The sequence below is a fragment of the Argopecten irradians genome, unplaced genomic scaffold (assembly GCF_041381155.1).
Source record: "Argopecten irradians isolate NY unplaced genomic scaffold, Ai_NY scaffold_0074, whole genome shotgun sequence".
Classification (NCBI taxonomy): domain Eukaryota; kingdom Metazoa; phylum Mollusca; class Bivalvia; order Pectinida; family Pectinidae; genus Argopecten; species Argopecten irradians.
The window spans coordinates 3,697-31,431 of NW_027187541.1; the positions used below are offsets into that span (position 1 = coordinate 3,697).

Genomic DNA, 27,735 nt, shown 5'->3' on the forward strand with positions numbered 1-27,735 from the left:
GTTTTGTATACCTAATATTTTGAAAATGATACACAGGATGCCATCAAGGTAAACAATTATTTAAGATTTAAAGATTAGCCCAAACTAACCCAAGCCTTTTTTTACGGTCAGATCCTGCCTTTTTAGAGCCGATACTGCCCTATAAAGTCCGATCCTGCCGAAATAAAGTCCGATCCTGCCTTTTTAAGAGTCCGGTCCTGCCTTTTTAAGGTCCGATCCTGGCCATTTAAAAAGTCCGATCCTGCCTTTTTTAGAGGCCGATCCTGCCCTTTTTTGAGGCCAATCCTGCCTTTTTAAGTCCGATCCTGCCTTTTTTCAAGTCCGATCATCTGCCTTTGGTTAGTCCGATCCTGCCTTTTTAAGGCCCGATTTTGCCTTATAAGAGTCCGATCCTGCCGAAATAAAGTCCGATCCTGCCTTTTTAGAGGCCAATCCTGCCTTTTTAAAGTCCGATCCTGCCTTTTTCAAGTCCGATCCTACCTTTTTAGAGTCCGATCCTGCCTTATTAATGTCCGATCCTGCCTTTTTAAAGTCCGATCCTGCCGAAATAATGTCCGATCCCGCCTTATTAGAGTCCGATCCTGCCTTATTAATGTCCGATCCTGCCTTTTTAATGTCCGATCCTGCCTTATTACAGTCCGATCCTGCCTTTTTCAAGTCCGATCCTGCCTTTTTAAAGTCCGATCCTGCCTTTTTCAAGTCCGATCCTACCTTTTTATAAAAAGCCGAAAACATCCTGCCTTTTTAAAGTCCGATCCTGCCGAAATAATGTCCGATCCTGCCTTATTAGAGTCCGATCCTGCCTTTTTAAGGTCCGATCCTGCCTTTTTCAAGTCCGATCCTGCCTTTTTCAAGTCCGATCCTGCCTTTTTAGAGGCCGATCCTGCTTTTTTGTTTAATGTCCGATCCTGCCTTTATTACAGTCCCGATCCTTCCTTTTATAAAGTACGATCCTGCCTTTGTAGAGACCGATCCTGCCTTATTAGAGTCCGATCCTGCCTTTTTAGAGTCCGATCCTGCCTTTTTCAAGTCCGATCCTGCCTTTTTAAAGTCCGATCCTGCCTTTTTCAAGTCCGATCCTGCCTTTTTAAAGCCCGATCCTGCCTTTTTAAAGTCCGATCCTACCGAAATAATGTCCGATCCTGTCTTATTAGAGTCCGATCCTGCCTTTTTAAGGTCCGATCCTGCCTTTTTAAAGTCCGATCCTGCCTTTATAAGGTCCGATCCTGCCTTTTTCAAGTCCAATCCTGCCTTTTTAGAGTCCGATCCTGCCTTATTAATGTCCGATCCTGCCTTATTACAGTCCGATCCTGCCTTATTAATGTCCGATCCTGCCTTATTACAGTCCGATCCTGCCTTTTTAAAGTCCGATCCTGCCTTTTTAGAGCCGATACTGCCCTATAAAGAGTCCGATCCTGCCGAAATAAAGTCCGATCCTGGCCTTTTAAGAGTCCCGGTCCTGCCTTTTTAAGGTCCGATCCTGCCATTTTTAAAGTCCGATCCTCCTAGAGGCCGATCCTAGCCTTTTTAGAGGCCAATCCTAATCCTTTTTAAGGTCCGATCCTGCCTTTTTCAAGTCCGATCCTGCCTTTTTTAAAGTCCGATCCTGCCTTTTTAAGCCCGATCCTGCCTTTAAAGAGTCCGATCCTGCCGAAATAAAGTCCGATCCTGCCTTTTTAGAGGCCGATCCTGCCTTTTTTAAAAGTCCGATCCTGCCTTTTTCTCCGATCCTGCCTTTTTAAAGTCCGATCCTGCCTTTTTTAAAGTCCGATCCTGCCTTTTTAGAGTCCGATCCTGCCTTTTTAGAGTCCGATCCTGCCTTATTAGAGTCCGATCCTGCCTTTTTCAAGTCCGATCCTGCCTTTTTAAAGTCCGATCCTGCCTTTTTCAAGTCCGATCCTGCCTTTTTAGAGTCCGATCCTGCCTTTTTAGAGTCCGATCCTGCCTAAGTCCGATCCTGCCTTTTTAAAGTCCGATCCTGCCTTTTTCAAGTCCGATCCTGCCTTTTTAGAGTCCGATCCTGCCTTTTTAAGTCCGATCCTGCCTTTTTAAAGTCCGATCCTGCCGAAATAATGTCCGATCCCGCCTGATTAGAGTCCGATCCTGCCTTATTAATGTCCGATCCTGCCTTTTTAAAGTCCTATTCTGCCGAAATAATGTCCGATCCTGCCTTATTAGAGTCCTATTCTGCCGAAATAATGTCCGATCCTGCCTTATTACAGTCCGATCCTGCCTTTTTAAAGTCCGATCCTGCCTTTTTCAAGTCCGATCCTGCCTTTTTAGAGTCCGATCCTGCCTTTTTAAAGTCCGATCCTGCCTTTTTATAGCCCGATCCTGCCTTTTTAAAGTCCGATCCTGCCGAAATAATGTCCGATCCTGCCTTATTAGAGTCCGATCCTGCCTTTTTAAGGTCCGATCCTGCCTTTTTCAAGTCCGATCCTGCCTTTTTCAAGTCCGATCCTGCCTTTTTAGAGGCCGATCCTGCCTTTTTAATGTCCGATCCTGCCTTATTACAGTCCGATCCTTCCTTTTTAAAGTACGATCCTGCCTTTGTAGAGACCGATCCTGCCTTATTAGAGTCCGATCCTGCCTTTTTAGAGTCCGATCCTGCCTTTTTAAAGTCCGATCCTGCCTTATGAGAGTCCGATCCTGCCGAAATAAAGTCCGATCCTGCCTTTTTAAAGCCCGATCCTGCCTTTTTAAAGTCCGATCCTGCCGAAATAATGTCCGATCCTGCCTTATTAGAGTCCGATCCTGCCTTTTTAAGGTCCGATCCTGCCTTTTTAAAGTCCGATCCTGCCTTTTTAAAGTCCGATCCTGCCTTATTAAAGTCCGATCCTGCCGAAATAAAGTCCGATCCTGCCTTTTTAGAGTCCGATCCTGCCTTTTTAATGTCCGATCCTGCCTTATTACAGTCCGATCCTGCCTTTTTAGAGTCCGATCCTGCCTTTTTAAGTCCGATCCTGCTTTTAGAGTCCGATCCTGCCTTTTTAGAGTCGATCCTGCCTTTTAAGCCGATCCTGCCTTTTAAGTCCGATCCTGCCTTTTTAAAGTCCGATCCTGCCTTTTTAAAGTCCGATCCTGCCTTTTTAAAGTCCGATCCTGCCTTATTAGAGTCCGATCCTGCCTTTTTAGAGTCCGATCCTGCCTTTTTAAGGTCCGATCCTGCCTTTTTCAAGTCCGATCCTGCCTTTTTAGAGTCCGATCCTGCCTTTTTACAGTCCGATCCTGCCTTTTTAAAGTCCGATCCTGCCTTTTTAGAGACCGATCCTGCCTTATTAGAGTCCGATCCTGCCTTTTTAAGGTCCGATCCTGCCTTTTTTAAAGTCCGATCCGGCCTTTTTAGAGTTCGATCCTGCCTTTTTAAAGTCCGATCATGCCTTATTAGAGTCCGATCCTGCGGAAATAAAGTTCGATCCTGCCTTTTTAGAGGCCGATCCTGCTTTTTTTAAAGTCCGATCCTGCCTTTTTAAAGTCCGATCCTGCCTTTTTAGAGCCTGATCGTGCCTTATAAGAGTTCGATCCTGCCTTATAAGAGTTCGATCCTGCGGAAATAAAGTCCGATCCTGCCTTTTTAGAGTTCTATCCTGCCTTGTTAGAGTTCGATCCTGCATATAAAGGAAACAAATTACATCTCACACTGTCCTGCTTAACTTTAATGGAACCTATTCAGTAAAAGACATAATACAATGTATTAATATTAATTATAATTGATATATAAACGTAGAAAATATAGTACAAATCAAAGTCCGTTTCTGCGCAAATATGTATACCGTATTTTTTTTTTAAATTCAAGCCACTTTACTTTTATCTTGTGCAGTACATTAAACTTCTCGTCATAGTCCATACATACCGGTATTGGTTGTATAAAATAAGGTATATAAAATATAATATTTTACATTTCGGTAAAAACTATAAATCAAAAAGTCTGTTTCTGCCCGATCCTGTAAATCGTCGTTTCGGACCATTTAACACTTATCTAAGCTAGCGCAATGTACATTGATAAATTTTCCCTTTTCAGTTCATACATATATCAATTAGTTTAACTAATAATGATATAGTTATTCTTATTAAATCTAATTAAAAGTAGAGCACGATTTATGAATGTTTATATTTACGAAAGACCTATCCTGCCCGGCCGTATATATAGAGTCCATTTTATCCGAACTGCAAATTGCAATTGATCTTTGCGCCATTAGTATTACGTGGGTTTTGTGAAAATACCTATATATTTCACATTTATTTATCAAGATCATAGTCATATTAACTATTTTGAATATTTTTTCTCTGATTTAAATTAGCAATCAGTTTTAAAATTGACCGATCCTGCTCGGTAATTTTCTGTCCGACCATGCAAGAAAAATATGATTTTTATACCTTTTTTTGGTCAAATCGGTTAACAAATTAATAAAACTGATAGCTACACTATAATTAAATACATATTTATCATTTTAACGACTATTTTGTACTCCGATTCTGCCCGATTCTGCCCGATTCTGCCCGATCCTGCCCGATTCTGCCCGTTTCTGCCCGATCCTGCCCGATCCTGTAAATCGTCTTTTCGCTATTGTCGGACAAGTCAAACGACTCCACTGTATAAACGGCCCCAGTCAGAACGGCCCGTTACGAAAAAAATAATAGTTAAAAAAAAGGAATTTATGTTTATTTCTAGTTCAACTGTATTTTCAGCGTTTATTTTGTTTATTTTATTTTTGAAGAATTTATTTATTATCTTGTACATCTCTGATTATAATGATAGACAAATACGAAACACGGTACATCACATGTACATGTCGCAAACAACTTTAGGTGTATGCATATGCATGTTAGGAGAGAAAATATGCACTTGCATCAGCAGTCATCCACCAGAAATCAATAAATCATAATTAAATCAGTCTTTGTCCTTGTTTTGAATAACAAATTGTTTTATATGTGGGAGTCTGGGAGATTGCATGGATACATCTGTATATATATATATATTAGGCCAAAAACAATAATATTTCTGTTTTGGGTTACCCGACCGACCTTAATTTTTTACCCTCGACCCTATTTTTTACCACTTTTCTACGAAAAAAAAATAAAAGTCAGGATTTCGATCTCAAACTTCAGTTCTGGCCATTATTTCAGAGTGAAAGACACTAAAAAAAATCCTCCCAACCTACCGACCCTATGTTTTTTGCCAATGTAACCCTAAATACTAAACAGACATATTTTTGGCCTTATATGTAGACATGTGGGGATAATTATGGATGGGCCCCTTTACCATTGGCCGCTTAATTCTGAAAATGGTCCCTATGATTGGGAAAATTGCAAAGATCCTTGATTGCATGCATATCTTGTAGTGATCGGGTGCTTCAAATAATGTTAACAAAATGTAACAAACAACTGTGTCTTCATGTCAGTTTCTTGACAGCTGAGAGTGAGTCTGAAAACAAGATTTCCTGAGAAATAAAGAAAATTCACAGACAATAGATATAACCGCAGTATAACTTTTTTCTTCGTCTTTTTTTTTTTTTTTTTTAACAAAAATCAACTGTTTAGCCATGTAGTATTTAAAATGTTTGCTAGGACCATGAAGTGCAATGTATGTCAGACAATCCAAGGAATGTTAAGAAATTATTGGTATTTTTTAAACATATTTTGAAATTCTTTCAGAAACATATGTTTCAACTATTGTATAATCTTGTTAAATCATAACAAAGGAGACACATTTTCAGGTGTGTGTGGATATAAGAATATCCTTTTTTGTACAGGTTTATTTCAATGTTCACTAAAGAAAAACTGTAGAATTATCATTTCCATTATTCTCTACAAATGTAGACTGGTACATGGATATTTTCTTCATAAAACTGGATTGTGAAAAGAATCTTTGAATACATTAGTAGTATTTAGAAGACATACATGGTGTATCAGCTTAAATATGATATTACAGATTAAATACTATACTAAGTTAAGTATCATATGTATCTTCCTGTTGGACATTCATTACAGCAAATCCCAATAATACAGGTATTTTAAATTTAGAATCAGTGTTTTGGTCTGACTGTAGAATCCTTCAAACACTGCATGCTGTACATGTATATGTAATGAATTACATCATCTGAACATCTTTTTTGTGTGCACAAAAGTATACATTGATTTTGATTACCATAAAAATGTGTTTCAGGTATATGGTCCTTCATGGTTCCCTATATATAGTACAATAAAAGAAAAATGACAATACATGGAGTTGAAGCTGTATATTTGGAAGTGTTTTCATCAGTGTAACTTTACATGAATACATGAATACATGTATATTATAATGTATTTATTTGCTGTTGAATGAAGAGTGTATGATGACACGTACTCCTATATTATTCAACATCTTAAAACATAAACTATAAATATTTGATATATGCTTCTGCTTATAAATCTTCCATTCACAAATTAAGATAATGTTGTGTCTTTAACGAAAGAAATATTATTACTCTGCCTTTCTCAGCAGATTGGATAGATGGCATGAATTTATTTAATTGATGGATAATACACAAGCAACTAAAGAATACGTTTCATTTATTTTACTAATTATTCTTGAAAAAGTACACTGAAAGCTGTAATGGTACATGTTGTGTGTATATTTATTCTGTTATGTTGTTCCTCAAGTTGTATTACATAGATAAATGCATAACTATGTTACAAGGTTTAATTGGAATATACAGCAGAACTAACGTACTTAATAGCGATTTAGATAAGATAAACAGGTGGGCAAAAGCATCGCTTGCATCTTTTAATCCCAATAAGACTGAAGTTCATCTATTTTTTTCACGATAATATGTCGCCAGCCAGTATATTTTGCACATCAAAAAATTCGGAAAAAAACTATGTCCAGAGAGTCCCAAAATCGATGTATGTTCCCCATAAATGCTTGACAACTTGCACAAAGAAGTGTTGAATTTAGAAGAAATAACATATTAAAACCGCATTGTGTTTGTTTTCTTTTATTAAAAATATATAAAAATTGAACACGTAAATGTGTATGTCTGAAAATAGCTTATGTGCATGTACATGTACGTACCCGGATGATCACTAAGTAAATGCAAGGATTTTAAAAAAGAAATGTCCTTGGTAAATCCCAGCAACACCACGGGGAAATTTAGAACATGTTTAGATGTATTCTATGTTTTACAATGTCCATACTTATCAAACTGGTTCTTCTTTCCAAAATTAAAACACAATACTTCAGTAGAACTGTATACTCCATTCTGACAACTTTGAACACACACTTACAAAAGAGTGAAGTATTACTAAATAGAGAATAACCCTCATCCGAGTTGCCTCTTAATCAAGCACGTGTAGAGTGAATTGTATGGTCTTTTGCAAAACTGTTTGTTTGCTTAATACTTACTTATTCCCAAGTAATTGACTTTCCATGATTAACTCCCTAACTATTTTCATATGACCAATCTCTGATAATAGTTTTCAAAGGCTGGTCACCTCAGCACACCTCTATATAGTCCAACATACATGTAGAAGGCCCGTCACCTCAGCACATCTCTATATAGTCTTACATAGGAGGCCCGTCACGTCAGCGCATTTCTATATAGCCTTACATAGGAGGCCCGTCACCTCAGCGATCTCCATATAGTCTAACATAGAAGGCCCGTCACCTCAGCGCATCTCTATATAGTCTAACATAGGAGGCCCGTCACCTCAGCGCATCTCTATATAGCCTTACATAGGAGGCCCGTCAGCTCAGCACATCTCTATATAGCCTAACATATGAGGCCTGTCACCTCAGCGCATCTCTATATAGCCTTACATAGGAGCTAGGCCCGTCACCTCAGCGCATCTCTATATAGCCTTACATAGGAGGCCCGTCACCTCATCGCATCTCTATATAGCCTTACATAGGAGGCCCGTCACCTCAGCGCATCTCTATATAGTCTAACATAGGAGGCCCGTCACCTCAGCACATCTCTATATAGCCTTACATAGGAGGCCCGTCACCTCAGCGCATCTCTATATAGCCTTACATAGGAGCTAGGCCCGTCACCTCAGCGCATCTCCATATAGTCTTACATAGGAGGCCCGTCACCTCAGCACATCTCTATATAGTCTTACATTGGAGGCCCGTCACCTCAGCGCATCTCCATATAGTCAAATATAGGAGGCCCGTCACCTCAACGCATCTCCATATAGTCTAACATAGGAGGCTCGTCACCTCAGCGCATCTCTATATAGTCTAACATAGGAGGCTCGTCACCTCAACGCATCTCTATATAGTCTAACATAGGAGGCAGGAGGCCCGTCACCTCGGCGCATCTCTATATAGTCTAACATAGGAGGCTCGTCACCTCGGCGCATCTCTATATAGTCTAACATAGGAGGCTCGTCACCTCGGCGCATCTCTATATAGTCTAACATAGGAGGCTCGTCACCTCGGCGCATCTCTATATAGTCTTACATAGGAGGCCCGTCACCTCAGCGCATCTCTATATAGTCTAACATAGGAGGCCCGTCACCTCAGCGCATCTCTATATAGTCTTACATAGGAGGCCCGTCACCTCAGCGCATCTCTATATAGTCTAACATAGGAGGCTCGTCACCTCAGCGCATCTCTATATAGTCTAACATAGGAGGCTCGTCACCTCGGCGCATCTCTATATAGTCTAACATAGGAGGCCCGTCACCTCGGCGCATCTCTATATAGTCTAACATAGGAGGCCCGTCACCTCAGCGCATCTCTATATAGTCTAACATAGGAGGCCCGTCACCTCAGCGCATCTCTATATAGCCTTACATAGGAGGCCCGTCACCTCAGCACATCTCAATATAGTCTTACATTGGAGGCCCGTCACCTCAGCGCATCTCCATATAGTCAAATATAGGAGGCCCGTCACCTCAACGCATCTCCATATAGTCTTACATAGGAGGCCCGTCACCTCAGCACATCTCTATATAGTCTTACATTGGAGGCCCGTCACCTCAGCGCATCTCCATATAGTCAAATATAGGAGGCCCGTCACCTCAACGCATCTCCATATAGTCTAACATAGGAGGCCTGTCACCTCGGCGCATCTCTATATAGTCTAACATAGGAGGCCCGTCACCTCAGCGCATCTCTATATAGCCTTACATAGGAGGCCAGTCACCTCAGCACATCTCTATATAGCCTTACATAGGAGGCCCGTCACCTCAGCGCATCTCTATATAGTCTTACATAGGAGGCCCGTCACCTCAGCGCATCTCTATATAGTCTTACATAGGAGGCCAGTCACCTCAGCGCATTTCTATATAGCCTTACATAGGAGGCCCGTCACCTCAGCGCATCTCCATATAGTCTAACATAGAAGGCCCGTCACCTCAGCGCATCTCTATATAGTCTAATATAGGAGGCCCGTCACCTCAACACATCTCTATATAGCCTTACATAGGAGGCCCGTCACCTTAGCGCATCTCTATATAGCCTTACATAGGAGCTAGGCCCGTCACCTCGGCGCATCTCCATATAGTCTAACATAGGAGGCCCGTCACCTCAACGCATGTCTATATAGTATTACTTCCTTACATCCTTAAGAACCTTCTAGTGATATTTAAAAATTAAAATTTACAATTTCATTTGATTAAAACAAACTATTAAACCACCACGTATTGAGGGTCGTGGCGAACCATTTCTGTATATGCAGGTCAATGTCAATATATATATTGTGATAAGGTTATCTGTCATTAAATGTTAGGTGACAAGGTTTTATTGTCAATAATTGTGAGGTGATGAGGTTTTACTGTCATCAAATGTGAGGTGACAAGGTTTTACTGTCAATATTTGTGAGGTGATAAGTTTTAATGTCAATATATGTCACTGTGCCTATCTATTTAAAACGTTGTACAAAAGCAACCCATTTCTCTTCATAGCACAGAAGCCATTCAAATGACAAAATAAAGAATTTTAGAGATACGTTCATTCCATTTCTGTACTGTAGCTGTCAGTATTTTTCGATATTATCGTTATTGTAAGATACAATAAAAATAACAACAAGGAAGTATTCACGTTTATGGTACGTTTATAAAAAAGTCATGAGAGGATATATTATGAGGAAGACAATAGCAATATTATTTTCATCATTAACATTTTCTTGACTTTTATCTTAACATGACATAATAAATATGACAGACAATGCACACTAATACAATATATACAGGTAGATATATAAAACAGACTTAGATCAGTTATTAAGTGTGTTCTGGGAGATTCATAGCGGGAATGGATCCCCATCTATGTAAAAAGATCTCTCTCTGCTCATTGATGTAAAAGTAGCATTGTACAAAGTTATATTTAAACATTTACAAAATTATATATCAGCTTATGACTTTTGAAGTATAGATATATCTTTTGCAGAATTGGTATGAATTTGACTTTATATTTCATAATATGCAGTTTTCAAAATCAAGATATCCAAAATACAATGTGCTAACCACTCTCACTGCTTTTAAGTATTAGCCAACAATACTTTCTTCTGCAAAAGTATTCCAATTTCATAATCTTCATATTTTGCATAGCATATGTCAGAGATAAAGTAGTCTCTTGCTATTCTATCCCATAAATATAGGATCAGATGATGCTGTTTAAAGATCCTCCACCAGCGGCAGATCAAAAACAATAGTCATCATTTGAAAAATAATTGGTGTTATATTGTGTGTATAGAATTGTCCAATTAACACAAGAAATAATACCAAACACAATAAATATATAATTAATCCAGTGTACATGTAAGTTATGTTATGCACATATTTTTTCCTCTCTATGAGCCACTTCAAATGCCTTGTTTTTCAATACATGTATTTGATTTAAACCAGACAACTTAGTGAATTGGTCTAAAAGATTCAAGAGACATTGAAGTGTTTTCCATATTCCATCAATATTGAGGCTGTTATCATCAGCAAATTGCATGAGCTTATTTTCATGTAGTTTTCAATAGTTCATCCCTTTATGTCTTGCTTATTTCTCATCATAATGCACATGATCTAAGCACACGATATGAACAAATGTGACATAATAGGATCTCAATGTCTACATCCACAGTGGTAAAAAAGAGGAAAAAATAATTGTAGGAAAGATACTTAAGTATCATCATTGATTAATAAGTTCAATCTAATAACACTTTCAGAAAAGGTAAAATACAACAAAACATTGTACAGGAATTCCCATGATATGATAGGTAGTGAAAGGCCTTTTTAATTAAAATTAACCATCCATGGTTGTTATTTCCTTCTGCATAATGCAGTAAATCATGTGTAATTCTAGTACCGTATTGTTGGCAAATTTTGTCCGCTAACAAAGCCCTTCAGATTTTCATGAATTCAAATGTCATTACAATAATTTTTATTCACTCATTATTTACAAACGAAAAATATCAATTATTAGCAACAACTGATATAACAATGACATCAATCATTGCAACAAAAATGTAGTAACATGTACATGTATATCATAACAAGTTTTCAAACATGGTCAACTGTATTTTATACTGTAGTTTTTAAGTCACAAGACAATTAACTCAACCACTGAATGATAATGAAATGTAATGGATATTTACAAAGTCGTAGTGTCCTTTGCTGCATCACTTTATCATTGTCATTGCCGTTGGTGGTATGAAGTTTACATAATATCACTTCCTTTACATCAGAATTTGTCTTTTGAAATGATGACTTCACAGAGACAAATAACTTACATGATTTACACCATCAGCAATTTTGTATTATAACATACATTGATTGTCTATTCCAGAGTATGTGACAGAGAAAAAAATAATTTATAGCAACTGCTTATAATGCCACCATGCTATTGATTAGCCGTTTTCTTTTTTGTAATGTACACATGCAAAATCAAGCAAAACATAAGAATAATTGGAATTGTACTGACACTACATTAATTAATTGTAGCTTTATAAATTCATTATTGAAAAAGTGTATGTTTCAGTGTTGGATTGATCAACAACATGATACATAATATGTTCACAAATTGTTGGAATGTTATGATGTTGATATAGATTGAATATATCCTGTGAATCAACCAAATATTAGATATCTACCAAGCCTTTCAAACACACACATGTACATTATGACAATTTACTAAATTTGTAAATCATACATTTTATGGAGGCGGAGAACATAATTAGCATAGTAGATACTTTATATCTATTACTCTCATATGTTATTCATCTGTAATTCTCTACATGTAATTATGTTAAAATATATTTTGATACTTTATCTATTACTTTTATATATATTGCGTTTTAACATATTACATTTATTCTATTTAACATAAACCCACATAACATCTAAGCATTACTCTAATTACCAATAATACTGCCAGACTCGCACTAAATTTACATGGTCATGTTTTTTGAATAATAAATGTATTCCTAATATATAACATGATTTTATTGGTTTATCACAATTGCCTTGAATATAATTTTGCTGCTTATTCACGAACCAAAATACAAGTTCTTGGCGAAAAGATCTGCCATATTTTAAATCTTTCTGTACTCGTGGTACATACATCTGTTAAAGTAAACATACAGTTTCAAGTCATCCCCAGAATAGTGGAGTTATGATTAAAGTTATATGTGCTGTAAATTAATTGGTAAAATATTTGACATATTATTTTTTCTTTAGTAATATATTGAAACCTTCTGGTTTGATCAATAAAGCTGTGTAAATCTTTCAAATGGACAAGGAAACATACATGATGCCTTATAAACGTTAGTGAGAACACAGATGCATTGTAAAATTCGTGGTTCTATAATTCATGTTTCTTTAGATGGAAATAATCTTTCAGAAATTACTTAATGATTATTAGAAATACTGTAAAAATGTGAAATGAAATTGTAAACAACAATTTGGCTTCATGGTCTGACCCTGTGTACTAATTTCAGTGCACTGCAGACGTTTTTTGGCAGTCCTTATTCGTATTTCTAAAAATAAAACCTGTGCATTGAAAGTATTGTAATTTTCAAAATGTTGGTAATTTTCGGTGGAGAAGGACCTATTAGAAGCTCTTCTTGATTCGCAAATATGAAAAATATGACACATATAACTTTAAGTATGAATTAATAACATAAATATATGAAGCCCTTTACAGAATACTATTACAGTTTCATTTTCATGCATATTTTGATTGCCTTTCCCCATGATTCCGCTTCACACACACAGCACCGTCTGATCGCTTCCTTTCTTGTAACTTTTCTGATTTTCTGGACAACTTGAGTCACAGTTTCTTTCAAGATGACATGTCTTGTATACTGTTCTCCTTTACTGAAATTACATGATACAAATGATACATGAATTATATGGTATGTTATATGTGGTTATTACTTTTTGAAGTTTGATATCATACTTAATACTGTATCACAGGGACATGTAAATTCAGACAATACATGCGCTGTGTATTGTCTGAATTTACATGTCCCTGTGTCATGTAATGTCCTGTACATGTAAATCTGTGTGTATGTAAGTTGTTATGATGACGTATGAGAGGTGAGTGAATGGATTGGTTGAGTGTGTCACATTGACCCTGCATGACCCTGTCCTTGCACGTGCACGCCCACCCTGGTGGAAGCGTGTCCACACATGACATGGAAAATAGGCACCGGACATGTAACACCTATAGCTGGAAGCCTGTGTGCTTTACGGCCACAGTGCTGAAAGGTTATCTGTCTCCGTTTTGCGTATAATAAAACTATCAGCTGTTTACAGTTGTCAGAGTAGTTTATTTACGAAGAGAACAAATACCCATATTATCACTCTCGTGACATTGGCGCCCAACGTATAAGTTCGAAGGAGGCAGTCCCCGGCGTGCACCCATAGTTTACCACGTGGGTGATCACGTGATACCAGCTAGTGGACCGGAAAGTATGCTCAAGGGGAGATCACTCCGATTTGATATCTCTACTTTTCAACATGTGCTTCCGGTTTTGATGTCTTCTGTTTACCTGTGATTGTCATCGTCTTTATTTTCGTCTTGTCATTATGGATTCGTGATTATTTCGTTGTCATCGTGTTTACTTTGGAGTTCCTGCTGTCGTCGTTGGATTGTAACTGATTGTTATTCTGTGTCGTCCAGTCGAGAGCCGTCCAATTGTTGACATTTATCGTTCGCGTGTTTATCTTTGACTTTATTTTTGTTTTCATTGTCATTTGTATTCACTATTGATATTATTCATTGCGTTTGCTATTGATTTGTTTGATGTCTCATGTTCATTTTCATGATTTAGGCTATTCTCATCGTTAACACTAGCGTGGTAAAAGTAATTGGATAATTCCGGTTCAATTAATTTTAAACATTATGCTAGTGTAGATTAAATTTAAATCTAGTCTTAAATAATTATACTACTTATAAGACTCTAAATCGTATTTAATATAACTATATAAATATATCAGTAACAACATTATCATAAACATTTTATAACATTTTAGATACATTTGTATATTCATCTAAAATTTAAATTGTAAAATGTGATAAACTTTTATATTTCTTTACATTTCAAACTATCTTATATTTACATATATTGCATGCTTGCTTCCCAGCTAACAATCCCAACCTACTAACACTGCACACACTGCACTGCACTGTAGCGGAAGTTGAGAATTGTGTCAGAAGTTCAAGAGCTGAGTGAAACTGCGGCTGAAGATGGGTTTGTAAATGTTGTATTTGTCCTTCGCGTTTTATGTCAGCGCATTGTATTGTATATAAGTAATCCACACCTCTATATATTCTGTATAATCTAGTTTTGAATACTTATGATAGAGCTTATTGAGAGGTCCTCCTCCACTACTAGCTCTGACAGCTCGGATAATGATGGGAGTCAAACACCCAGGAACGTTATTCCTGTTAGGAGACCCATATACGCACTGTTGCTGAGTCGCGACGGCCAGTGCAACCATATACCGTTGGGTATATGGGGAATTCTCCGAAACAGGGTAACAGGGGTGTGTGTCGAAACTCTAATGCTGCAGGCGGTGTTGGTCAGACACAAGACTCGGTTCCAGCTGTAAGGTCCAAATGAGCTTGTAAACTCCTGTTATATGGAGAATGACTCGTTGAAACCTTAGCACCATTCAATTCTGGGTCTGCGGTCTACGCTCAGACATCTAGAGCAGTGGGAGAATGTCATAGTGAGCAAAGACCACTCCTGATTGTGAAAATCATATTTAATATCTACAGCTACTAATGTGTATTACCTTATGGTTTACCATTTATTAAGTAGAATTGTAGCATAATTGCAACTTACGTTCAATTATAATAAATGTTTAAATTATATTCACATCAGAAGTGCTTTGTTTCACTTGGCAGAGGAGAAATTCTTATTAGGCTAATTAGGTATATATTACCTTGGGACACTGGCCAGGGTGATTAATTTTGTAGTTTTGAGTTAAAATAAAAGTTGTTAAGATATTTTTCAAACTGTTAAGAGTATTGTTCAATGAGCAGTTATCTTATAGTCCTTGTAGGTAGGGATCGCCCCAATCACTTGGATACTGGATACTGCACTGCTAATTGAGTTTCTTATCAATATTTTTACTGTAAATGTTTAACTTTAGCATAATTTAAATGCCAGGAGTCATTTTCCTTTGCAGGGGAGAATGTCGCGGTGTTTGAATTCACTGTGTACATAAAATCTATTATATTAGGTCTTAAAACTACATGCGCTGTGTATTGTCTGAATTTACATGTCCCTGTGTCATGTAATGTCCTGTACATGTAAATCTGTGTGTATGTAAGTTGTTATGATGACGTATGAGAGGTGAGTGAATGGATTGGTTGAGTGTGTCACATTGACCCTGCATGACCCTGTCCTTGCACGTGCACGCCCACCCTGGTGGAAGCGTGTCCACACATTACATGGAAAATAGGCACCGGACATGTAACACCTATAGCTGGAAGCCTGTGTGCTTTACGGCCACAGTGCTGAAAGGTTATCTGTCTCCGTTTTGCGTATAATAAAACTATCAGCTGTTTACAGTTGTCAGAGTAGTTTATTTACGAAGAGAACAAATACCCATATTATCACTCTCGTGACAATAGTATCTACAATAATCCCATGCTTTAAGTTACACATGACTCTAATGTTTGGTTTTTCAATGAACATATGATTCTGTACGAGAACCGAGACAAGATTAAAGAATGTGGGACCAGACAAAGCAAATCAAATTATCTTTAACAGTTTGAGCCTTGTAGCATGAATGAACATATTAAGTTTTACTTACACCGACGATTCCCTGATGGCATCCATCAGTTCTTTCTCAGCACCACGCACTGTTGACCAACTTGTGTACCGGCTGCTCCAAACAAAGAGAACAGGAGTTAATTGTATTGAATACTTTATATAATGTCTTACTGTATTTAAACACCATTTAACATATCGCATGGAATTGTCGACATTGTTAAATTTTCTTGTGATAATTGATTAATATCTCACTCAATCAAAACACATTATTATTTAACAAAATGAAGGAGTTTCATTCTGATACATTGTTATTGGAAAACATTTTTGTATATATTTTTTTGCAAAATTCACATACTCTCTTGGGATTATTTTGGAAAACGTCTTCATGACCCACATCTCGATTGCCATCAATGCCTGTAATGAAAAAACAAAACAAAAAAAAACATTGGATACAAAGTCCTTTACATGCATGTGGTTGATATGACTTTGAGTGGGAGTAATTAGATTGTTTCAGATTAAACCATTGTGATGATGACCTTATACTTCTATTCAGAAGACTATTTCATTCATGCACATCAAACTTTTGGAACTTATTCTTAGTCCTAAATGAAATCCTTACCAAATCAATATACTACATACATCGTTTCATTGCAGTCTACCAGATACATGCTCATTAACAAGGAAAACTTGCGGACAAAGAAATTTCTCGTACAAGTTTATAACTTTTCTTAACAGGAGACTGATAACAGTATTTAATTGTATAAAAATGAACTGATATCATTAATAAGTATACCCCACACAACAAAGTAAGGGGGACAATTGGAATTGGTTTTTTGCCTGTCTGTCTGTCAACAGAACTTTGTCTGGCGTCAACTCCTCATAAACTGTATGACAGATTTTAACATTTAGTACACAGAGCCCTAGCTGACATAAAGGGGACTTGAATAAACTATTTAGGGTTCTGTAATGTCCCCTATTAATGGAGTTATTACAAATTACAAAGTCTAATTAGCCCAAGTGGGATGTAACAGTCGGTCACTCTGGTAACAGTTCTAGTTTAAATTGCATTTAAACAAACAAATGGTGTACCTTTGCTTCAATCTCCATCAGACCATATCCATATGTTTGTCTTTGATTTGGTAATTTCATAAACTGTTCATGAAAAGAGCTGGAAAGCAATAAAATAGCATGTAATTTTCAAAGTGAGTAGTCCTTCATCTATATCAAGTTACTATCATCCTTGATACTCCAGGTGTTATCTGGTACTTAACTATCATTATTATCCATTCATAGTACAAATGAAGACATATCATGAAACAAGAGGCCGAGAGAGCCTGTATCGCTCACCTGGGTATTGTAATGCAAAGTAATGTTCTGGATACAGGATCATTGATTTAGCTTTAATTTCCCTATTGGTACCCATTCTTCCTGCCCAAGGGGGTCAGAGCCAAAATGTTTACAAATTCTGTTCTCATTCCCTACCTTCCTCAGAGAATGTTTCTGGCTAAATTTGGTTACAATCCATTTAGAACTCTATGAATACTAGTAGCAATTGATAAGAAATGTAGATGGATGAACAACAGATGCCACCTCATGACATAAGCTCAATCGCCCTTTGGACCAGGTGAGTTAAAAAAAACTGACAAAGTACAGGCTTACAGAAACTTTGGAGATTACAGAAAGCCATGCGCAACTTCAAAGCCACGCCATGAATCAGAGTGTACAACAAAACCACTTCGCTATAGTCATTTGTAGTAACTTACACAGTCAATGTAGATACCTCAACAGAACCTTTACGAAGTATGAACATAACTGCATTATATCAACCACAGATTTGTTATAAATAAGTTTTACTGTACCATAACATTTGATGCTACATAGGACCAAAGAAACTGATCGTCCATTTTTGCTGAGATATTATTGTGGTTACAGTTTTGGTATGAAGCGTTTCTGGAATGTTCAGGATAAGCTAGTATAAGCTGGTATCAGAACTTCCAGTTAAAAGCTAGCTCATACATATAACGGTGACAGTGTCACTTGCAATTTTGTTATTTATTCTATCTTTTCCATAACTTTTAAATTGTAACATTTCTTTCAATTATAGTACATGCAGTTCATTATCATTAACTCTTATAATTACCTTGGCAATTTACCAGATGGAAGAAGCATCAGAGTGGGATACAGGATTGGTATCTGCAGCAAAAAGATTATGTGTCCGTTAATATTCACCTTTGCCTAATAATGCATAATAAGTTTTATTGGACAGTTAAAAAACTTAAATTCAATTTAATAAATCCATACATCAAGAAAGATATTGAAATGGCAATTAAGATAGGAAAACAAACATAAAATGGCCAATTCTGAGAATACACAGTGTAATCATCATAATTAAATCTAGCAGTACTAAAAATGTAGTTTATCTTCTTATTCCATGGTACTTACTGCATCTTCAATGTCATCCATTGACAGTTTCCCTTCTTTGTCACTTTCATCATCAGATTCGTTATCCTCATCCATGTTCTGTTTATGAAGAAATAGGATTAATTAGAAATGTCAAATTTGTATATGTATCATGCATTTTTTGTTGTTATCAACTACAACACTCATCCGTGATAACGAAGGGCTGTGGTGGCAGAGCGGTCAAGATGTCTCCTCAACATATTACCACAAGCCCTCAAAATATGGGTCACCAGTTCGATGGTTTTTCTCTGGGTTCTTCCGGCTTTCCTGCACCACCAAACCTGGCACATCCTTACATGACCCTGGCTATTAAAAGGACGTTGAACTTATAAAACTCAAAACCCACTCATGATTAGGAGATAAACTTATGTTTTTCTTTGTATTAATGGGGTATCACTCTCGAAATGTTGAGGTACATTTATTTGTTATTTTAAATCCCTCTAGTGGTTAAGTAGGAGTAATCTATCAATCGTTGGCAGATGGACAGATAGACAGATGAACATACAACCTGAATATCCAGTAGCTCACACAACCGCTAACTTTTTTGCAGTGGTGGTGGTGGTGGGGGGTGAGCGGGTGCATATATTGATGTTGGATTATCTGTCAAATTCACTTGTCAAGGTTATATCACTCTTACTATATACTGAACCATGTGATATAAATATTTATTACATAATTCATCGGATATGCAGTGATTTCGCCCGTGTAATAATTTTGATTAATATGTACCTAGTGCAATAAGACCTGGGGCGATTTTCATTGGCTGGAAATTCATTGTGATGTAATTCAGAAACAATAAGATGACGTCAGGAAATATTACCTGATGTCAGAATTAAGATAACTGGAAGACAAAAAGGCGGCCTCCGCTGGATTCTTGGAATACATTTTGACGTAAAGTTCTTTGTTATGAATATACTTGTAATTATATGATACAAAGTATACAAATTTATGTTCATTTCATATGAAATTGTATGGAACTCCTCTCCAAACTTTAATTTTTGCTGTCTGACTATTGGCACAAAACAACATAGTCACATTTGAAGAAACTGGGTAGCCCTTCATCCTAGTATGCTGCAGGTCCAATATCATGTCTCTAGACCTCGTAAATATTCACAAGAAGTTGTTTGAAGATTTTAGCCTGTTTTACACATTAGACCTTGAATGGCCATCAAGGTCATTCATTTGAATAATTTGTTGCTACAGATGTTCCATGACAAATATGGTTGTAACCCGGTCAGGATTAAGGAGGAGTAAAATTTTAAAGCCTAATTTCAACAAAGTTCCCCTTTGAAGCCCCATCCCTTTGTCACTAGGGTCGAAACTAGCTCATATGATCTTTCACACCAATTATGGTTAGAATCCACTCAATGGTTAATGAGGAGTAGGATACTTAAGCCAAATTTCATCAAAGTTCCCCCTTCTGAGTCCTTCCCCTCTGTCCCCAGGGGTTGGACCTACTGAGGGACTTAGCTTGATGGGGAATAAAACTCACAATGTTACATTCCTTTTTTGTAAGCCTGTTTGTTATAAGTGTGTCTTACTATATACTGATATAGCTGTACTCTACCTGTGGCCATATAAAAGGAGGTATATTTTCCATTGGTAAAAGTGGCGCTACAATTTCTTTCTCCCAAATCATTTCATATTCCTGTCAAAGAAATGACAAAAAATAACAATAAGAAAGAAGAAAAACAAGAAAACTACTATGTAACTACCGTAGATTTAAAATGAAACCGCTCAGAAATCTAAAAGTCACAACAACATGAATTTTATCATTCATACTACACTTTTAATTATACTACAGATTAACTGAACATATATGGCCTACACTATGTAACTTTACACCAGGCTTATATATCAATATGTATTATTGAATATTTGACATACGTAATATTAGAGCCAAATGATGTTTTAAATAACAGAAGGGCAATATATTTTTTCTTAAATTACAGTTCAGTAGTGTTTGGTTGGGGACATAAACCATGTGTTACAATTCATTTTGTGGATTCGTAGCAGTTGCACAGATTATTGCGTTTTGATTTTTCAATGATGGCGGCACCCCATGAAAAATACGCTTTGAATATTTGGCATACATTGAAGTAAATAATCTAGCTAGGTTCTTTCATAAGATACAGTAAAAATACTCTTGGTCTTGTTTTCAACAAAGTACAAGAAAACATTTTGCTGACAAATGAAATATCTTCATTCCACCATCATGCATCCAAGTGGTAAGCTTCAAGAAACAAAACACTTGTATGGTTCGGTTAGGCTGGTACAGTGCATTCCATTTGGGATACAGCAGGTTCGTGAACTTAACCTTCACTATCAAAATGGATTTACACAAGAAATCTTGCATAAGTTTGGTGTTGTAATTATTACTTCATTTTAGATCATGAATATAGATATTCTGATGCTTATATACATAAAGTCATTTTAATAAACTTATGACTTTTGGTTTAGGAAATGTACTGAGCCTTTCACTAAATCAAAAACTTCTGAAAATGATTTCCTATATTAACTGTTTTCTATGCAATTTAAGACCTTATCTTTTGTGAAAAGTTAATTTATTTCCTATGAAATTAATGTTCTTTTATAAAAAGGTGAGCTGAAATACCCAATTATTAATTAAAAAGCTACTTACTTTCTTCAGTTCCTCATCCCAAGCTTTCTGTTCTGAATCACTAGGTGGCGCTAATCGATTTCTTGTTGTTGTGATACTCTGAGATAAACAAGCACACAAAGTTATTGTTAATTTGTAAGCAAATCTCATGCATTAAATTACAAGAAAATGTTATGTTGTTTTCTTCATTTGCCAATTTGTTTTCATGATGTATGCATGAAATTGTGAAGAAAAGAAATATAATGTAGCACAGCTTTACCTTGTCTCCAGTGACTTTGTTAAGACTTTACTTGTCGGGAGAAATTTATTTACTTTCTATAACAAGAGGCCCATGGGTCTTAACAGTCACCTGATATTTGATAAAAATTAGTTATGTCATTTACTAGCCAACTGATGTCTTCTTCATGAAATAGGAAAATAGATCTAATAGGTCTATATACAAAGTTTCATTAAGATTGGTACATATTAACTCGCATTATCGTGTTCACAAGGTTCAATAATTATTATCGCAAAGGGCAATTATTCCGTAATTAAGTAATTACTTAAATCAAGCTGATTTTCGAACTCGTCCGAGATCTTTCCAATGTTAGTCTACATACAAAGTTTCATTAAGCTTGGTTTATATTTACTCAAGTTATCGCGTTCACAATGTCGAAAAATAATTATTAGTGCAAAGGGCAATAACTCCATAAATTACAATCAAATCACGTTGATTTTCAAACTCGTTCGAGATCTTTCGAATTTTTAGTCTACATACAAAGTTTTATTAAGATCGGTTTACATTTACTCAAGTTATCGCGTTCACGAGGAAATGGTAACCAACGACGCACGACGCACTACACACGACAGAGAACGACGGACGGACAAACGACTATTGCAATAGGTCACCATGACTTATGGTCAGGTGGCCTAAAAATGTTCTATCCATAATGTGAGCTGAAAAACTCAATAGAAAATTAACTTACTTTCTTCTGTTCCTTTTGCATAGCTTTCATATTTTCAGCTGTAGGTGACATTAACCGTTGTCTTTTCGGTCTGCTAGCAGTAATATTCTAAGATAACAAGCACAACAAAGTTATAGGTTTATTTTGAGAACAACAATAATGTACGGAAGCCTGTTAGGGTCATATTAAAATAAATATTAGTTCGTTATAACGACATAGCTAGGTCGTTATTACGACATTCAAATGTACCAGTCGTTATTACGACATACTAAGTTGTTATAACAACATAACTAAGTCGATAAAACGACATACTAAGTCATTAATACGACATTCTATGTCGTTATTATGACATAACTAAATTGTTATTACTACATAACTAAGTCGTTCTTACGAGATACTAAGTCATTATTACAACATAAGTAAGTCGTTATTACAACATACTAAGTCGTTATTATTTTACAACATAATATTTTTTTTTCAATGTGACCCTAACAGGCTACTAATGCATTAAATGACGGAGAGATATGTTGTTTCTTTCTTTCATATGCACATTTGTTTTCAAGAAATGTGGATGAAATTGTAAAAAAAAACCAAAATACTGTGAAATATACAGCTTTACCTTGTCTCCATTTTCTTTGTTATTACTGTTCACTGAAATTAGAAATATATACTGGTCATTCATACAGTAAATACATAAAATATTAAAGCATCGGATGTCATATTTTTTATTCAAATTCATGTGTAAGATATATTGGGTGTTCCAGCATATCCAATGGTGCGCGTTAGCTGCTTATATTGTTTCCTGATCATTCATGAATAAGGGATGGATGTATCATAAGGAATATTTTACCCTTATGAAACTAAGGATTATTTGTAAATACATTAAATTTTCAAAAGAATAATTGTACTCACTCTTTCTTGGTGTTCCATAAATGAAAGAGCTTCTCTTCCTGGTCTGAAAAGCATTTTATAATAAAAATAATTATTTCATATTAAGAGTTGAAACAGGAGCAGAAACACTGCCACTTTTATAGACTATGGTGTGTCTCTGCTAGGGGACATAACCCAAAGTATCCATAATTAAAGGTGCAAGTGCTCATGAGTCCATATTTCTACCTACTATTAGGCGTTTTTCACTATATTTATATAATTAATGAAACATTTTTCATTACCTATCAACTGAATCATATATAAAGTAAACAAATTCCCATTAATGTAATATTTCAGAAAATTGTTGCATATCCCCTAGGTCAGATTTAATTTGATTCCTGGTATCAACATGGAAACATTTTAATGCTATTTTACTGCATGCAATGCTGATAACTAAAAATAGGGGTCATCGTGGTCTTCATTGATGAGTTGTGTTTTATGTCTGCAAAAGATGTGTCTATGTAATCTATCTGAACCTATTAACCTTTTGAGGGTTTGTCCGTAGTTGACGACTCCTTCCATGTTGCTGTACCTTGTTCTGTCAAATAAAATCAAATGAAATACATTTTACGTAAAAACACATGTGATAGCCCTCGCCATTGAATGATCTTTATATCTATATTGATTAGGGTTTGGGGTTTTAGTCAGGATCATAAAAGGATGTGCAAGGTTTGTTGGTGGAGGAAAGCCGGAGTACTCCGCAGAAAAACCACGAACCAACTGTCAGTACCTGGCAACTGCCTCACATAGGTTTCAAGGATGGAGGGCTAGAGGTATTAATGGTACTTTAATTGCAAAAGCAAGCTACATATAAATTAATGTTAAAATTTTACCAAGAAAATAATAATTTTGTAGTATTTTGTCATAATTTTTAATGGTTGCCATGCAATACAGACTTAATATATGCAACATTATTGTCTAGTTCTGCAAACTATGATGTAATAATAAATGGAAGCAGTATTGTCTGAGACCAGCCAGTATTACACCCGTAGGTATGAGAGAAATATATCATATACATATGTAGTTATAGGAAGACAGTTAAAATCTTTTCAAAATATAAGAAGTTATTTATAGCAATAATTAGCCAAATAACTCCCTTTTGGCAAATCCCTAAACTTCTTGTGAGCCTATTATCGATCAACATTAATAACATTCTGAATCACATTATATCTTAATCAGTAGAGGTGCAAGGAAAGATATTAAATTGTGGTTGGATGAACCAACAAAGGATGACAGACCCGGTATGGCATTAAACTCTATGTTCAATATACCTTTGTTAAAAACAATAACACATACCATAGGTTCATAATCTTTGAGGCAAAACCTGCACAGGTATGGATTTGTCTGTATCTCTGATGTCCGTTTATGCCTTGGAATATCCACACAGGATCGGGTGAAACCACTTCGGACATGAGTCACATTGAATCTAAGGAGCAATGTAGCATACAATGGGATATACTGGCAAATGTGTACATTTTATCTACCTGGGCTTGTTTCTTAATTTATTACATTATGCATACTGTACATGTATTCATTATTCATTATACGCTGAACTTCTTAGACTCGTTTCATAGAACTCGTATCCATGGAACGTTCATTTTAGATTCTACATGTATATACATAAAATCAGTTGTAAGCCACGGAAGTTAAACACAAAATAGACTTGTTCACATGTACTACAGCAACTGATGTTGTCCTTACCCAGAGACAGTCTGATGTGTCAGTCAGACAACACTCCCTGCAATAGCTATCAAGTGGCTCTGCAATTAAAACAAAATGTTTAAAAGGCTGGAAACAATAATCATATCATAAAGAGTACAGTTGGACTGCACCAACATAAAATACTTAATTTTCCACCAAAAGGCCATGCTCATATTCACCTGGTAACTTTGTAGAGGCTTGTTGTAAAAATTATTAGGGCAATAACCACATTTTATAAATGATATACAAGTAAGATATTACTTACATAGAGCATATATATCTTAATAGAAAAAAAAACAACATTATGAAACTAAAACACTTATGTCCCTTACCTGATATTTCTAGCAACTGTGTTGCTATCCCAAGTCTTATGGAAAGTATATCCTTTGGAGCGGATTTGAAACGCAAAGGTCGGTCTGACAACAAATCTTCTGCAAACTATGATGTAATAATAAATGGAAGTAAATTATGATGAACATTAAAGATGCTCCACCGCCGACAGAGCATAAATGATATTGATCATTTGAACAATAATTGGTGTTCAATCGTAGATGTCTAATTAACACAAAGAATAATATAAAATAATTTATTTTGCCTTCAGTGCATGCGCAATCAGTACTTCATTCCAAATAGGATATAGTGCCACAGATTTTTTTCGGGATGCAATTAAATATTTTTATATTTTTAACTTGAAGTAAAATTAGAAGCCTAAGCTTTTCAATGGTGGAAATGGTGTGAAGTAAGTAACTTTTGTAACTGAAAAGAAATACTAAATCGTCTGCTCCTGTTTTTAATAGTGAAAAAAATACTATTTGTCAGAGGTGGAGCATCTTTAAGTGAAATTCCAATTAATATGATAAATAAAATGATAACAAAAGGCATTGACTTTTCTTCAGCAGTTTTGGAGAAGAAGTCAAAAATGTAAATTGTTTAAGGACACACGGCAGACGACACAGGTCTCAAAGATTTAGCGCACCAGATCCACACATGGAAATTATATTAGATTTGGACAAACCTAAATTAATATCCAACCTCTGTTTCAATGAACATAAAACTGAATTACCTTCAAAACATATATCCCACAAGATACAGAGTCATACTGTTTTATATGACATTGTGTGTCTAGAAGCCACTTTGATGCTGCTGGAGGGCTGTCAATGCCAATATTGTACCGGTGTCATATAAAATTTTGACCCCCCATTAAATATTGACCCGGGTCAATATTTTATGCATAAAATATTGACCCCCCCTATAAAATATTGATCCCCCCTAATGCAGTATAATCATTGATAAACTGCACCCTAAATATATACATTGTAGTCCTGAGAAGTAATATCATCAGTACCTATGGGTTTGCTCAGGTAATACACAAGGTGTCACACTTACCTGTAAGTGTGGGGATGGCACCCTGGGGCTACATGTATATACCTTTATATGACTGGACTCCAGACTGGACACTGTATATCTATATACATGAATAGGCCTGCCCCATGTATCATTAAAGGTGACAAGTTGAAAGTATGGATTAATTATAGTGTTATCATGGGACTATTAATACAGTTTTTGTTGAATTTTTATGTTGTTTTTAAAACAAAGTATTTATAAATATACATATTATATACAAAGCATATACATTTTCTGTATAACTGGGATTTACATGTACACTATGTATTTAACATTGCAGTATAAATGAAATGTGATATTAGGGAAGAAATAATTTTACATGTTATTAATTATATAAATGATCATAATAATTAAGAAAATGTAAAGCAAAAAACAAAGATTAAATAAAGGTGTTAATTTGTTAAATGAAAACAGAAAACAACATGTTAATTCATGTAAAAGCATTATAAACCTTAATTATGACGACATGTTAATTTTTAAACATAGATCATGTATACATGTACATGTACTGTACATATGTATTTATATTGGGTAGATAAATACATATTTGTATTAATATCTTTATTTCCGCAAAAATTTAAGATTTTACATAAAGAATGACATTTAACATAAAAACAATCAACAAAAACAGCAAACAGAACATAATAGGTAGGTGTATGAGTATTTTATCAGTCGATCGAGATATAGGTGATATAGATAGGGTAGATACATATTTTATGGGTATAGAAATAGGTGATATAGATAGGGTAGATACATATGTTATGGGTAGAGATATAGGCGATTTAGATAGGGTGGGTCAATATTTTATGGGTAGAGACATAGGAGATTTAGATAGGGTAGATACATATTTTATGGGTAGAGATATACATAGGGTAGGTAAATATTTTATGGATAGAGAAATAGGAGATTTAGATAGGGTAGGTAAGTATTTCATGTGTAGAGATATACATAGGGCAGGTCAATATTTTATGGGTAGAGATATAGGAGATATATATAGATAGGTTGGGTCAATATTTTATGGATTGAGATATAGAAAGGGTGGGTCAATATTTGATGGGTATAGATACGGGAGATATAGATAGGGTAGATAAGTATTTTATGGGTGGAGAAATAGATAGGGTAGGTCAATATTTTATGGGTAGACATATAGGAGATTTAGATAGGGCAGGTCAATATTTTATGGGTATAGATATAGATACGGTACGTAAATATTTTATGGGTAGATATATAGGAGATATAGAGATATATAACTACCACCTGTCTATATAACCACCACCTGTCTATATAACTACCTTCTGTCTATATAACTACCACCTGTCTATGTAACTACCACCTGTCTACATAACTACCACTTATCTATATAACTACCACCTGTCTATATAACTACCACCTGTCTATATAACTACCACCTGTCTATATAACTACCACCTGTCTATATAACTACCACCTGTCTATGTAACTACCACCTGTC

At 35.8% G+C, this 27,735-nt stretch overlaps 2 protein-coding genes across 2 annotated transcripts; both read right to left on the reverse strand.

The window, feature by feature from the left end:
• Positions 1-339: 339 nt before the first annotated feature.
• LOC138311636 (cylicin-2-like) lies at positions 340-8,427 on the reverse strand. Its single transcript, XM_069252907.1, has 3 exons — positions 8,269-8,427; positions 1,168-1,398; positions 340-711 (listed from the first exon to the last, which is right to left on the reverse strand). The coding sequence occupies exons 1-3, from the start codon at positions 8,425-8,427 to the stop codon at positions 340-342; spliced, it is 762 nt and encodes a 253-aa protein (XP_069109008.1).
• A 1,575-nt stretch (positions 8,428-10,002) lies between these two features.
• On the reverse strand, positions 10,003-26,083 carry LOC138311635 (uncharacterized). Its single transcript, XM_069252906.1, has 16 exons — positions 25,924-26,083; positions 25,193-25,298; positions 24,861-24,919; positions 24,456-24,585; positions 23,644-23,697; positions 23,142-23,184; positions 22,849-22,880; positions 22,251-22,337; positions 21,307-21,384; positions 20,233-20,313; positions 18,648-18,725; positions 18,346-18,398; positions 17,295-17,373; positions 16,561-16,619; positions 16,246-16,317; positions 10,003-13,293 (listed from the first exon to the last, which is right to left on the reverse strand). Exons 4-16 carry the CDS (start codon positions 24,456-24,458, stop codon positions 13,128-13,130), a joined length of 885 nt encoding a protein of 294 aa, XP_069109007.1. The 5' UTR covers positions 24,459-24,585; positions 24,861-24,919; positions 25,193-25,298; positions 25,924-26,083; the 3' UTR covers positions 10,003-13,127.
• Between the last annotated feature and the right edge of the window lie 1,652 nt (positions 26,084-27,735).